Source organism: Dreissena polymorpha, chromosome 4 (genome assembly GCF_020536995.1).
Source record: "Dreissena polymorpha isolate Duluth1 chromosome 4, UMN_Dpol_1.0, whole genome shotgun sequence".
In the NCBI taxonomy this organism is placed as follows: Eukaryota; Metazoa; Mollusca; class Bivalvia; order Myida; family Dreissenidae; genus Dreissena; species Dreissena polymorpha.
Window position 1 is genome coordinate 115,600,302 of NC_068358.1, and position 15,299 is coordinate 115,615,600.

Below are 15,299 nucleotides of genomic sequence, written 5' to 3' on the forward strand. Positions count from 1 at the left end.
TTACACCATATGCAAACAACCATCGTATTCACAGACAAGAGGGCCAACATGGCTCTACGTTGCTCACCTTACCTCGCTAAGTTTAAAACCAAGGTGCATGATTATAACAACTTTTGTAAAGGACCAACAAATACCAAATACTAAGGCCGAGTTCTTTGGTGTTACAAAGAAGTAATTTTATTATTTTTTGGTATGTAATTAAATATAAAGCATTTCATTCAAACATCACAATTACAGCACCAGCATATCATTGATACATTATAACTATCAAAGATCGTAGTATGCGCTATCAAGATTGTTTAAGTTTACTACATAACTCAATATCTATCATCCGACCACTGACATGGCCAAATTTTCCCGTAGGATGCTTTGCATACCGTAAATTGTGTATACTTTTTAAAGTTTTAATTTTCCAAATCCATTTTAGCTCAAGCGATCTGCATATGACCCAACCCAAAATGACTTGAATAATTTTGAAACAGGGTCACCAGAATCATTCCTAAAGTTTCATAAAAATCTGCCCAGCCGTTTAAGAGATTTCATTTGCATGAAACGTTTACGAAAGACGGACAAAAGCTGGTCCCAACTCATCTGGTGCATTGCACAGTGAAACTTACATCAGAACATATAACATGTAAATAACAATAGTATAACACAGTCATTTGGCTAACACAAGATAAGGATATGACTATTGACAAGATAACTACCGTAGCTGTGATCAAGAGATCTATTCACTTCTATTCCATACCCAAATGACATACCGTTCACCTTTTTCTAGTTATAATGAAGTGTACCACTGGTGCTTTTATCCAAAGTTAAATTTGAACTTCTGTATACCTGAAAAAATACTATTATATGTAGCAATGTCCGTTCTGAAAAGACAATCTTGGTTCGTAATCAAAGATTACAGTGACTGATTAGTTCCAGTTTTATGATAACAATTGATGTGCAAAATGAATTATTGTCAATTTTGTGGAGACAAAGTCATATTAGATTTTCTCCATCTTCATGAAAACATACACTGTAACAGTAGTACACACAGCATAGAAATCAAATACAATCACATATAAACCAAAAATAACGAAATCATATCGTTAAAATGAGACATTTAGAAATGGAATAGCATAATAATGAACACATATGTGACCAGATCTCATAACAGAAAACTCTCAAAATAACATAACCATGTCTGTGTCCGTTATTTCAGTTCATTGAAAGGCATTATAACAGGTGTACAGTGGCTCTTTCAATGTATATTCGTTGTTAAAGAGTTCTAAATGAAGGGATTACAACCCGAATTCAAGTTTTCAATTTAATGATTACTGGTATTATTTCACTATTTTATAAGAAGCTCTCAGTTTGTTAACATTTTATCAGATTCAGCCGTGTACTTTGTCAGTAATATTCATTCAAAAATAAACATTACACACTTAAATAATGTTTTGTTTAAAACTGTTCATATACAACTATACAATCACATTCATCAAAGTATGTCACGGAAAACATTATTTACAACATTTAATCAGTAGAACAAAATATTATTTATCTATGTCAGTAAATGTAAGAAAATAACATTTGCCTAGTATATACAACAGTTTGTACCTCTTTAGTACATACTTATAGGCAAGTCATACTGGTATGGTAACAGCAGCTAAGAGATGGTCATATAAAACATTGTCAATGTTTATATTAAAATGCAATATAACATGAGTTTGTGGATTTACAAGAATGAGACCAAAATGAAAATAAATACATGATGTTACAGTATATACAATATAAAAATATTGCATCAATATTTACATTTACCTTACTGTTTTTCTCAACATATTTATTACATGTATATAGCATAAAGGCTGCTAGTCACCCTATTCTAATTATGTAGCCTATTCCAACCTTAGTAAGGTAACAAAAATAATCATAGTTTACTTCAATCAAGCACATTTTACTAAAATCCTGCCCTATACTGTACAACATACCAGAGGGCCTTTTTCACTCCCAGCTAATAAGGACGTAACTTGAGATTTAGCAAGGGAGAAACTCAGTTAATGCCCAATAGTGCAGGCAATCATATAAATAAACGCAATATTCTACAATGATAGACTTTTAATAGCATGTGTCATGTAACAAAGTGTTGGGTGCTTGACAGACCATGGGAAACAAAATGCCAATTTTGACTTTCTTAACATAAACCATAAGGAATATCCGACATCCCGCAAAAGGGGGAGAACAGAATGAGATAACGTTATAGATAGTTAAACGTAGAGATTGTCATAAATAGAAATAAACTCAAGAAAGACAAGGGCTCTGCGGAAACAATTTTTACTCTAAGTGTGACAATGAATTTGACCTCGTGTGTGACAGTGACTTTAAACTTAGTAACCCCAATTTCAATAGTGGTAATCTACTCACAAAGGCAAACGCACATGAGAAGTATCAAGCCAGTTAGTCAATCCGTTCACAAGTTATTGATTGGAAACGAACTGGTCCATGGACCGAACGACCAACATCCAGCCAAACAATTTACCCCTTTTCTTTAAAGGGGGGCATACATATAACAATATATAATTTTATTGCTTCAATTTAACCGGTAATAATCATGATTTGGGGGGGAAATAAGTCAAAAGTTGACAAGCACTCCAAAAAGAGATTTGAAGGCAATATGCCATTTCTGTTTTAAGAAAAAAGTATTAACATGTTTATTGTTTAAATTCGACTTTGTTTAAAAACTGCACACAAATGAATTCTATGAAAATGACAATTTACATCAAAGATAATACAACTACATAACATAACATATTATAAAATATATTGAAGCACACAAATTGGTAAAAAAAATCTTCAAAGATAAATGTTACGACATCAAACTTAACAAAGGTTAATCACACTCATTAATAACACGGAAACTAGAATCACAGTTTATGTCGGAATCAACATTAGGCTGGATAGTTGTGCTTTTACATAATATCTCTTGTATATTATTTTGAAGTGGTACATGTATATGAATTTCACATTGCATATAATTTAATAACAAGACAGAAAATCTCTCGAAAGAAGAAAAGATATAGTGAGGAGTGTTTCAAACTTTTAGGAAGAATACATTAACAGTTCACTGTTTCAAATAGTGAGAAGAAAGAGTGAAAATAATTAATAATTAATAATTAAATTCTCCTTATTTTATGTCATGACATGTTTATTCCTGTGAACATCCCCAATTATCCATTTCTATGGGCGCATGAACATAGAAAATGAAAATATAAAATATTAATTGTTCTGACCACAAGTGACTTAAAATCCATAATCTACCAAAACCAAGAAAAAGCCTCTATAATATGTGGACAGTTGAAAACAGCAGAAGTAGTGCAAGAGTAAAAACTTGCTAAGAAGGAAATCATTTTCTAGATTAAGACACATACACTTTAGGTAAATTACACAAACAGCAAACAATCATATTCAGCTTAGTCACTTACAATGACACACTTTTACATCAAGTCTGACATTCAACTGTATGCAACAAATTAACGCAATGTACATAATCAAGGGAGAGAAACTTTGATAAAAATACTGTACATTACTATGAAGAGTTTCCACCCTTTAAAATGCTAGAATGATAAATGCAGAATTCAAATAACAAAATGTCACTTAGTTAACACTTAATTTTACTAAAATGATGGTTATGAATTATGCTTTAATTATTTGATTCTCATTAAACATGTATTTGTATATTACTAGTTATATTACCACAAGAAATGCAACACAGAATGCCATTTAGTATATATTTTACAATTGCAAACAACATGTAGTAATAAATATTATTTTCCTTGGCACTGTTCTACAGGTATAAATTGTTAGAACTTGAACAGTTTTTGCTTGATTTGCACATGTCTATGAAAAAGAATTGAATGATAAAAATATTATCTTGCATGGTGCACAGGAAACATGAACATATTGCCCTGTTCTGATGAATGGCACAGTGAGAGTGTTTCGGAAAGACCTTCAAAATTACATTTTGATTCTCAAAGATATAACACAGTATATCTGGACCATCTCATAATAAAATATCTTTATTTAATAATATCAATTTTTATACATAGTCAGTTTCCTTCACAGAGTACGAGGAGTATAAAATGGCAGGAACCTGAAAGCCACTGACCCCCAAAAAGCATGCTGGACCTATAAGACTTTCTGATGCCCTCTTTACAAAGAGCACTGAAAGAATAATTGTGCAGCCCTCTTGCAAACTGTTAGTTTAGATCCATAAACTATACAGAATTCTGTGGAAAATATGCAGAGTATATACTTGGGAGTTTTTGGTTCTTTGTAATAAAGACTTAACAGCACCTTCTCTTCTATAGAAAGAAAAAATAATAAGTTTGGAATTTCAAAATAATTTTGCAATCTCATGATTTTGTTAATAGAAAAATGTAAATTCGGATAGTTTACAAAGGTGTCAAAAAGATTCACTCCTGCTAGGTACTTATAGTTATTTTTACATTTGAGCCTCATAATAATCTTTAAATCTACTTTCCTTGAAAAATATACTTATTTTTGTCACTCAATGATTCTCTTGTATTTTTTTTTAAAAGGATTTGCACAGTGCATCAGGCATAGACACAAATTGCAGTTTAACAAAGATGTTAAGTAATATCAACTTTAAATACCTGAGAATAAGTAAACATATTCATATAATGCTGCAATACATTTATTTTAACATCTACCGTTATAACAACAAGTTTTCTGACACTCTAATTTTTTCAGCACCCCTTGTTTAAGCAAACAAAAATTGTTATTGTTCATGATTCAATTTTCAGACAAACAAGTTTTTGTCCATAATTAATGACTCTATATTTTCTTACATTTTTTATGACGCTATTTTATCAGAATTCTTCACTGCTGCGCTTATCTTGTGGCACTTAGATCATGCGGCTTTACAACTGGATTAAGGTCATAAAACCTTGACGACAAATGGCTTAAGGCATTTACCATTAAATTTGCATTATTGGGTAAAAACTATGTACAACTGTAACAAACAATTTGTTTCACTCAAAAGCTTTTAGTGATACATACCGGTATATAAAAGTAATTGATTCTATATGGTGTGCTATATTAAAAGCAGGTGCTATTATTCGTTTAAATAATTGACGCTATACATTTTTCATACCCGTATCCAGTCCTCAATGAAATATTTTGAGAGGATCTATACCTTTTTTGTGTCTTATTTTTCAAAAACCAGTATTTTTAAAATATTTGCTGTATCTTAATTTTCTAACAAGAGTGTTTTTTTTTTATGTTAGTGTCCAAAACTTGAGTAATTACAATAATGAACAATAAATGTAGATTCTCTATTATCTACATAATTGATGCGTGAAGAAAAAAGAAAGTTGCAACTATTATACTTGAATACTTTAAAGCTACAGGAAGTTTCCAAACATATTTTAACCCTTTCCCCCATAAGAAGCAAAGTGAAAATGGCTTTTGCAAACAGCATAAAACCAGAACAGCCTGCGAGTAACTCGCAGTCTGTTCAGTGTTTATGCTGTTTGCTTCTCATCAGTAGTTAAGGGTTGTAAATGAAGCCTTTAAAACTTGAATCTAGTAAAAAAGACCTTAATTTAAATTTAACTTTCTAAGGGACTACAAATGAGTCAAAATACTTATCTAAGTGATAAAGGGTTAACACATTTTCAAGTATGAGATTGCAGAGCCTAAACAGTGGAAATTTCATCTATAAAACTGAGGATGCGGAGAATTGACAGACTGACAGTTGCACAGATCTGTAAACAATCAGAGGAACAATTACATACAAGTAAGGTCATTTTTCAAATGCAGCATGTTAAGTTAAGAAATTGCTAATACCAAATAACATATGAACAGTAATTTTTTATATTAAACAAAAACAACTTAGTTACTGTTAGAGAACCAGTTAACATACAATCATTACATTACATTTTCAAAAAGAATTAGTCGCAATAAATGTTAATGACTGCAAATATTAGTTTGTGAGAAATGCATTAAATAACATATCAAAATAAAACTAACAATAGGTACCAACAAAGAATACATACTGCACGTCAATTTACTCAAGAGCTATTACCAGCTATTACTTCCACACAAACAATTAAAAGTACTTGATTTTGGAGTGCTTTGTTTAAATTAAGCCCTCATTGAGCAACTTAGAAACAATTGATGCAAAATTTCATCGTTGGAAAATAGCCACATAGAGTGTGAATGTTTCAAAGACCCAGTCTGAAGCACTAATATTTTTTTCATATTAGGCTAGAATCGTAAACCCAGACCTCCATTATTAAGCAGTATCAGCAGATAACCTGCCATTAACCACTATGGCCAATTGTCACTGACAAATACCTCAACTTGAAAATACAGAAATCACTAGTTTTCATGGTGATGTGTTTGGACTGGATGCCTCCGACATGTCGATACCCAGCTCCATCAGGGGTGTCAGTGCCCGGGTACCGGTGCTTCCCAGACTGGTCGTGCTGTTCCCTGAGCCATGCCGACCCCGATGGAGGACCTCAGGCTCAAACTCTGGGTGCCGGCGGGCGTGCTTGTTGAGATGGTCACTGCGCATGAACCTCTTGTCGCAGTATGGGCAGCTGAACTTTTTCTCACCTGAATTGAGAGATGCATGCAATCAAGATTAAAGCACATTCTTGCTCCTGAGGGAATTGGTCTGTCACATGACAGCTCTTAGTTAAAATAATGGACATTGAGTTACGTTCAATAGATATCTTTGCAGACGAAAAACAAAAGTAATGTTAACATTGTGTTTAAATTCTTTCTTAAACATAGCACAATCTATATCTTCAGTTTGGTATCATTGCTGTTGCTGATAAATCCAACATACAGCTTACTGGAACAATTGTCACACTGACTGACATTTGGATGAATTTGGATTTAAATAACGTGCAATTTTAGCTACATGCATACAATAATTCAGTATCTAAAAATAAAAGTGCAAGGTTCATTTAAAAGGCAAGATACTGATTCCCAATTTAATCAATAGTATAGCACTGCACAAATACAAAGTTCTCTACTCGGTACTTTTACAATAGGTCATTGAGAAAGGAATGCCCCCATGCCACAGTTTGGACACTGAAAGATAACTTTACTATGCCAATTGTTGCCCTTTAAGAATTTCGACCAGGAATTCTGATCTTTGGGCACTGATGGTGAAAACTACCTATGTTCATTCAAGACAAGGCTGATTAACCAATGGACCAGAGCCTTATCAGCCACAGAATTTCAATTTGGTGAGGTCAACAAACAACTTTTTTCTGAATGGACTCACAAGCCAAAATCTTATAACACTCACTTTGATAAAATTACTACAGCATTAATTTTAACACATTTTCCAAGTTTGAGGTATGCTCATCAATATTAATATTGTCAATTAAATGTACATCTAGTTCTGTCAATACTCATAGTCCAATAATCCATTGACTCATATTTTGACAATGGCAAACCTTCCTTAAAACGCTTTGCTAGCAGTTGATGAATTGTCATACCACTTGCTTAAAAATGTATATGTGTTATGTCTGTACATCAGATTTAGTATTATTGCGTTTAGCTCAAATGGCACAAAACAATTTTGGGTTTAATCACAGGACAACCACAAAAAGATGTCAAACATTTATTTTTTAAAGTAAACTTTGCGATGTTCAGGAGATTTTTACACGTTGCATAGGTTGAACTTACAAACTGGCTCCTGAAGGCAACATTACATTGTTCTCGTCCCATGTTGCCAATTTATTAAAGAGTACAAAATACAATAACATTCATACCTCCATACCTTCATTTTTCATATATGTTAAGTCACCTTATATGTTCATTAAGAAAAACAACAGCCTAAAACATGCAAAAATTGAAAACAGAACTTTCAGCAATTTGTTGCTATTGAAAAACAGCTGGTGACCTTTATCTGGAGCCAGGAAGCCTAGCTACTGTTGATTTTCACTACAAACATCAATATGTAATGTTAAAGTGACCCTATATGTTTTTTCAATCATTTTCCAATTAACAACATATCCCCTCCAATATTTTTTGTTAATGCCAGTAATATTTTTTATGAGCACCTATGGCATATGACAGGAGTTCAGTTGTGTCTTATTTTTATTTTTTGCGAGAATGGTGCAAAGGCATTACTCAGAATAAACACTAAACGTTTTTATCATTTTGTGAATTAAAATGAGTATTGAAGTGGTACCTGTGTGTGTGCGATTATGGCGTGCCAATTCATCAGAGCGTGCAAATCGTTTACCGCACATGTGCCACGTGCACGGGAAAGGTCTCTCCCCTGAAAGGCAAGTAAAAGTATCCTCAATAGCTTGCATTTAAATACTTATAATCCATGCTAATCAACTTGAGTTTAATAATGAATATGCAGCAGACCTTTAACAGTGATTTTTTCAAAAACAAACACTTAAAATCTCTTGCTGTCTACTCTCAGTATCTAACTAACCATTAAAATAATTTTGTGCATATCAACAATTCCATATACACTGGACTCCTCAAAGACTTTTAAATCTATTTGTCCAGTTGGACTAGTGCTCTAAAATGTTCTTAATAGAGTATGTAAGTTTTCACTTATTTTAAAACACACATATACAGAAGCATTGCACGACTAGAAGAGTGTCTCCTTATATTGCCTGTCATGTAAATCTTTCAGTATAATTAACACAAACAGACTGATATTGTTTACTTTAATTTTCTTGTACAACCTTATATAGATCACACGTATGTAAAAAAGCAATATCAGCATTCATTGTAACAGCCAAGTAAAGTGCATAAAAACATCACTTTTGTTTTCATAAACAAACAACTGACTAGAACTTTAACAAGAATAAGTCTGACCTGTTAATCAGGTATAAAAAAAACTTGACTTAAACAACAATATTATAAGTGAGAATGACATTGTTAAGTAAAATATACAGGATTATATATATTTTCTACTAGTCCATGCTTACATTTTGTGTTGACCCAGACAGTTGTACTACTGTTAATGTCCAGCCCCGATACCAGTATTTTGTCAAAAGTATGTGATATAAGTTTTAAAATTATCCATATATATTGCTTATTAAATCAGTTCTGCATAAAGCACTGTTGTTGTTTTCAATGGTGAATGTTAATCAAATGCCAAAGCCTGACAGTCTTTGGTAATGGGCCATAACATTATGTCATGCATAGTCAGAAAATATAAAGAGCAACATACAATAAATTGAAACCTGCTAATAGTAGAGAAGATATGATGTTATATAATAAAAGTGCTTTGTTCAAATAGATTTAGGGAAAGACAGAAACAAAATCATTCGATTTTTCGTTTAAGTGGGTGTGTCCAAAGTGCGTACAAATCAAATCTGTACCTGTGTGTGTCCTCAAGTGAGCTTTGAGATGTGAGCTTTTCCCATAGACTTTGTGGCATCCATTGAACTCACATCTGTGTAGTTTTTTCGACCCATTCAACGACTGATCCATCACAAAATCGTCATCATTCATTGTGTAAGAATAAAGGGGCGTGTCTCCTGTCACATGTTTTCGCGACCTGCCCTTCGCTGGATACGAACCAATCTGGAACTTGTTATCGCTGTAATTATGCATGTCCGAATGAAAAGAACTAAAGTGTGTGTTTTCATCATGATCCTGTTTTGTTTTCTTGAGATCCGTCAGAATTCGAGCGAGCGAATAAGTGCTGTCAACTTCTGTTTTGATTACGTTTTCCGCCATTCGAAATCTATCATCAGCTGTTGACCTATTTTCTCGTCCGAACGAATGTGACATAGCAACAAGACATTCGGCTGCCATATTCACTTCCAAATCTTCCGTGTTCTTAGTGGAAAGAGTCATTATTTTGATTTCCAGTGCTGTCGTCTGGAAAACCAACCTCTTGCCTGACACGCCCAGATTGAACGACAATGTTATTGCGCGATGACCTTTCTTTGTTTAGAGTCAGCACGTGTAGAATCGCTTTCTAAGAACTGTTTTGCGACTGGATTGCAGTAATGATAATTTGATTATCAGGATAACTTCAACATTCATTTCTAACGATATTTATGGACAATCATTCTGTTATATAAATCCAAGCTGAAGCACAATAAAAATAAACACAGCTAATGTTTATGGTTGCACAACGTGGTGTGGGCGTGGTGGTCACAGGAAGTGAGCTCAGCAAGTTTTCATTGGTCGAGCGTAAAAGCTGAAAGCGCGAAATTTCAAATAACACATATTGCTGCCTGAACTAGGCCTGGGGTTGTTATGTGGTAACATGAAGTTGCTCGAAGGATGAAGTATTAACTTTTAAAAAACTTGTTAAAATAAAGATACAGCCGAGTGTTATTCCCGCCCCAAATCCGATGTCGTAAATGCGCTACACAATACGAAAAAAATCTATTTGAACAAAACCTGCCTCTATATGCTTTTTGTATATGCTTTTTGTAGTAGGAGTTTCGATAATATTGAGACCCTTAAAAGGCTTTTACAGAATATTGACATAAGTATGACCAGTATTATTTGAAAAAAAAAAGCCGACAACGATCAATTTAGCGTTAGAATTCCCGAGTACGTTTTAGTGTATTTTCCATACCCAGGGTACATTTAAGTAGTACCCGAGCCGACAATGACCAATCGAGCCATAGCAGGTCTTTATTCTAAAATACTGTCATATTTTATTTTATGTATATAAAAAACATCGCTGACCAAGTTTAATATTTGAATCTTCAATCATGGTCAATGAAATATAATTATGTAGATTGAAACTAAGATCTTTCAATTTCCACATGCGCAACATACAGGCGTTTCAAAGTATTAGAATTAATGAGCGACATTTTGACTAATTCTATTAAAAGTGATATATTCTTAAAAGAACGATGCTCATTCACGACGAAGGCTACCGTTTTATACATGTATAGATTGTAAGAATTATGCTGAAAATGTCTAAAATTACCATCACATCTGTGAACAAGCGTCAAAGGGCGTCGCAGCATAATTGATATGGTATCCGCCTAGCGACCGAGTGTTCACGGGTTCAATCCCAGCGTTCGTTAGACCTTACTCAAAGACACCAAGTGCTGGTTCTGTAAAGGAAACGGAATCGAGAACGTTTTAATAATAAGACGTACTGGTCATGTACGTAATTCCGGCCACTTTTGGGACTATTTAAGAAAAATCTTTAGTGTTAGGCAACTGGTTGAAACTAAACTTCACATATATAATCCTGGGTTCAAAACTCACCTAGCATGAAAATTTAAATAGAATTAGATCGGTGAATGTTACTTAATGAACAGAAAATGATGACATGTAAACTATCCATTTTCGTAGGTTAAATGTACCTTAAAAATCGACCACTTTTCGGTTTGATCTGCAGATAAAATTACAAAGCAATATCTTTTGACAAATGTCCTCAATTTCAGAGTATTAATCAATGTTTATACTATTAATATTTTTGACTTGAAATTTAAAATAAATGCGAAATTATTATACCATTTACTCCCCCTACCTCTTTTAATAAATATGAACAATGGGGAAACTGCTATTTCATTAAAAAATATTTGTTTTTAATGTGTTTAATAAATTTTTTCAAACATAGCTAAAAAAGTAAACACATTTTGTTTGAAAAGTTGACTTCAGTGTTGATTATTAGTAAACGCTTATATATAATATTTAAACATGTAATCTAGCAATATTCTTATAAAGGGAGGTAATTCATATATTAAAAATTTATATTTAGGTTCTGATTTGTATGTTTTGAATATAAGTTTTTGTACAATAAATTGGTAAAACTTTGATTAAAGTTTATTAGATAAAATAAAAATAATTTTATCAAATATATTTGTTTCTTATATGATTATAATTGTTGCAACATATGATGACATCACTTTCCCCATGAGCCGAAATATTTCCTGCTATATTTGTGACATTTTAACACAAAAGTTTACGGTGATATGGTTCTTACATTTGCAAAATATTGCGAGTGGGGATGGTTTTCATGTTGATTTTTCTAAATAAAAACAAAATATGTGCGTAAAGATCATGAAAATGATTTTACACAGGTGGCCGATTTTTTACGTACAGGCCGGAATTACGTACATGACCAGTAGGCATGATGCATTTGAGCTTAAATAAATAGGTTTGACCTAAACTAATAAGCGGCAACAGGTATTATTCGGCATATATTTGTGTAAGCCGTTTACAACAGTATTTCAGTTATATATGGGCGGTCAGTTAACATACAGTTTCCTGGTTAAGCTGACTAACTCTTACTAGGTGAACATACTCATGGCAGTGACCGATGAATGCATTACTTGAATCAGACGTAGAACCAAAATTGCCGTAGAAAATATGCATGGCAAGTCCAAACATAGAATATAGTGCTGGTCCGAGAATCGCACTTAGGATCCTCGGTTGTGTACACAGCGCTCTACCAACTGAGGTACCGGTAGTCGTTCAGAAAGATCAGCCGTTAAAGGGACCTTTCACAGATTTTGAAATGTATTGAAGTTTGTCGTTAAATGTTTGATATTGGTAAATGTTAACATTGAAACTAAATTGATCCAGTAAAAACAACACGAATACAATTAAAGAAAGAAAACAAATACTTGTTTCGAACCACTGATCCTTGGAGTAAAAATCTAACACGTAAACCACTCGGCCATCCGTGCCCACATAGCAATTGATGTATTTGATACTTAATAAAAGCAATCCTCGTAATGTCACAAAATATAACGATAACAACAAAACTCCAAATTGTTCAATCGTTTCGCGTTTGTAACGCTTTATAATTTTCAGGTTATTAAATCGTCAAAAATGCATATACCGGGTAATGGATATTTTTGAGCATAGAAAATGTTCATTATTACCGGTTCTTCGCAAATATCATAACTACAACGAACATTTGCAAATCTGAAACATTTTTTCAACTTTGCCAGTTAACCAAAACGTGAAAATGTCCCTTTAGTGCCGATTTAGATTTATTGCATACGTACGAATTGATATTGCTATAGCGCGGAAGGTCAATACAATTGTCCTTTTCAAATTTCGATTGGAGATATTCAAATTCATTTTACTGCTTTGAAGACTGTGTGGTCAGTAAGTCATGTGATTTATTAAAACAGGGCGCTAAAAACGTACGCAATACATGTTGTATATTAATACACGCTACGTCGTCCATGTGCGCTATCTAAAACTGAGTTCATGTGGAAAAGTAGGTTCGCCGACTCTCCTGTAACATTTTGCCACGAAACCACTACCGTGACGTGAAGGCATGGTAGCAGTTTTTCAATAAAATAAGCACCACATCATATGAAAAATGTGTTGATAACTCACTTCACAACGACATTCACATCATTGTTCTGAAAACTTCTTTAATTTCGCTTGCTGGTAGTATTCATGTAACGCATCGCTGCTCTTCAAGTATTTTTAACTAGGTTTTCCGAAGGAAAAACTGGTTATTAGATTTGCGAATGTCTGCGGATGAGCGGATGGACGGAACTAGCTTGTCCGGGCCATAACTGTCGTTCATTGTGAGATTTTAAAATCATTTAGCACATCTGTTTACCATTATCGGACGGTATGTCATGCGAAAGAATTACGTCGATATCCCCAAGGCCAATGTCACACTTTGAGTTCAAAGGTAAAAAAAAAATGGCCATAAATGATCGTGCCCGGGCCATAACTATGTCATTAATTGTGAGATTTTAAAATTACTCGGTACATTTGTTCACAATCATTGGACGGTGTGTCATGCGAAAGAATTACGTCGATATCTCCAAGGTCAAGGTCACACTTGGAGTTCAAGTCAAAAATGGCCATAACTATTTCATTCATTCAGATTTTAAAATGACTGCACATTAATTTTGTTCACAGTCAATGGACGACGTGTCTTGCGAAATAATTCAAGAGTTCAAATGCCAAAATGGCCATAAATGATAATGGCATGATAATTCTTTAAAATCGCCATATATTAGCTTCTCTTGTTTTGTGAAGTGAGCATGCAAAATATTGTGTGTCGATGCAGCATGTGGGGGTATACGTCACATCTGTGACAAAGCTCTTATAATTTTTTTCTTTGGTTTTGTGACAATATTGTCCCTTGTTTTTTCTGCATTGGTCAAAATAACTCCGACGAGAAAATCCTATAATAATAATCCTAGATAATATAATGCAGTTTAATCTTGGCACACGACACATGGAAACACCAGAAAACCGGGTTTCAACATTTCATAAACTGATCTAATTCATTGCGGAATCCTTAGCTAGGTCTGCATATAAGACGCCGACCCAAACTATTTTTCCTAATATCTTGATCGGAACTAACGTTATTGAGCGGACATCTATTAAACAAGATTTTACTATAGCCATATAAGGAAAAATGCCCCGCCCCTTGGAAGCCATGTTTTTCAAGCAAACATAATTATTTTCGAACTCTTCCAAGATATCATTGAGACCAATCTTCTGACCATATTTCATGAAGATTGGACAATGAATGTGGCCTCGAGAGTGTTAACAAGGTGTTACTATAGCCATATAATTAAAATGTCCCGCCCCTGGTGGCCATGTTTTTAAAGCAACCAAAACCATTTTCAAACTCATCCAAGATATCATTGGGACAAATCTTATGACCAAATTTCATGATGATCGAAAAATAACTGTGACCTCTATAGATTGTTAACAAGGTTTAACAATAGCTATATAAGGAAAAATGCCCCGCCCCGTGGTGGCCATGTTTTTCAACCAACCAGCACGATTTTTGAACTCGTCCAAGATATTATTGGGATGAATCTTCTGACCGAGTTTCATGAAGATCGGACTATAAATGTGGCCTCTAGAGTTAACAAGATTTTACTATAGCCATATAAGGAAAAATACCCCGCCCCTTGGCAGCCATGTTTTTCAGGCAAACGTCATCATTTTCGAACTCATCCAAGATAACAATAAGACAAATCTTCTGACCATATTTCATGAAGATTGGACAATAAATGTGGCCTCTTAAGAGTGTTAACAAGGTTTTACAAAAGCCATATATAGCCTTATAAGGAAAAATGCCCCGCCCCCTGGGGGCCATGTTTTCACAGAAACCATAACAATTTTCGAACACATCCAAGATATCATTGGGACAAATCTTCTGACCAAGTTTCATGAATCGGAAAATAAATGAGTGTTAACAAGGTTTTACTATAGCCATATAAGGAAAAATGCCCCATTTTTTTCAACCAACCGGCATCATTTTTGAACTCGTCCAAGATATTATTGGGATGAATCTTCTGACCAACTTTCATAAAGATTGGACAATA

General features: G+C 33.8%; 1 protein-coding gene across 1 annotated transcript in view; it reads right to left on the minus strand.

Annotated features, from left to right (window-relative positions):
* LOC127877801 (Krueppel-like factor 9) overlaps positions 1-10,153 on the minus strand; it is a 10,275-nt gene extending 122 nt beyond the window's left edge. Inside the window, exons 1-3 of the mRNA XM_052424052.1 lie at positions 9,378-10,153; positions 8,222-8,311; positions 1-6,627 (exon numbers count right to left, since the gene is read on the minus strand). The exon at positions 1-6,627 is cut by the window's left edge and continues 122 nt beyond it. Coding sequence (XP_052280012.1) covers positions 6,395-6,627; positions 8,222-8,311; positions 9,378-9,858 — 804 coding nt within the window. The 5' untranslated portion in view covers positions 9,859-10,153 and the 3' untranslated portion in view covers positions 1-6,394. The remainder of the gene's footprint in view (positions 6,628-8,221; positions 8,312-9,377) is intronic.
* Positions 10,154-15,299: the final 5,146 nt, after the last annotated feature.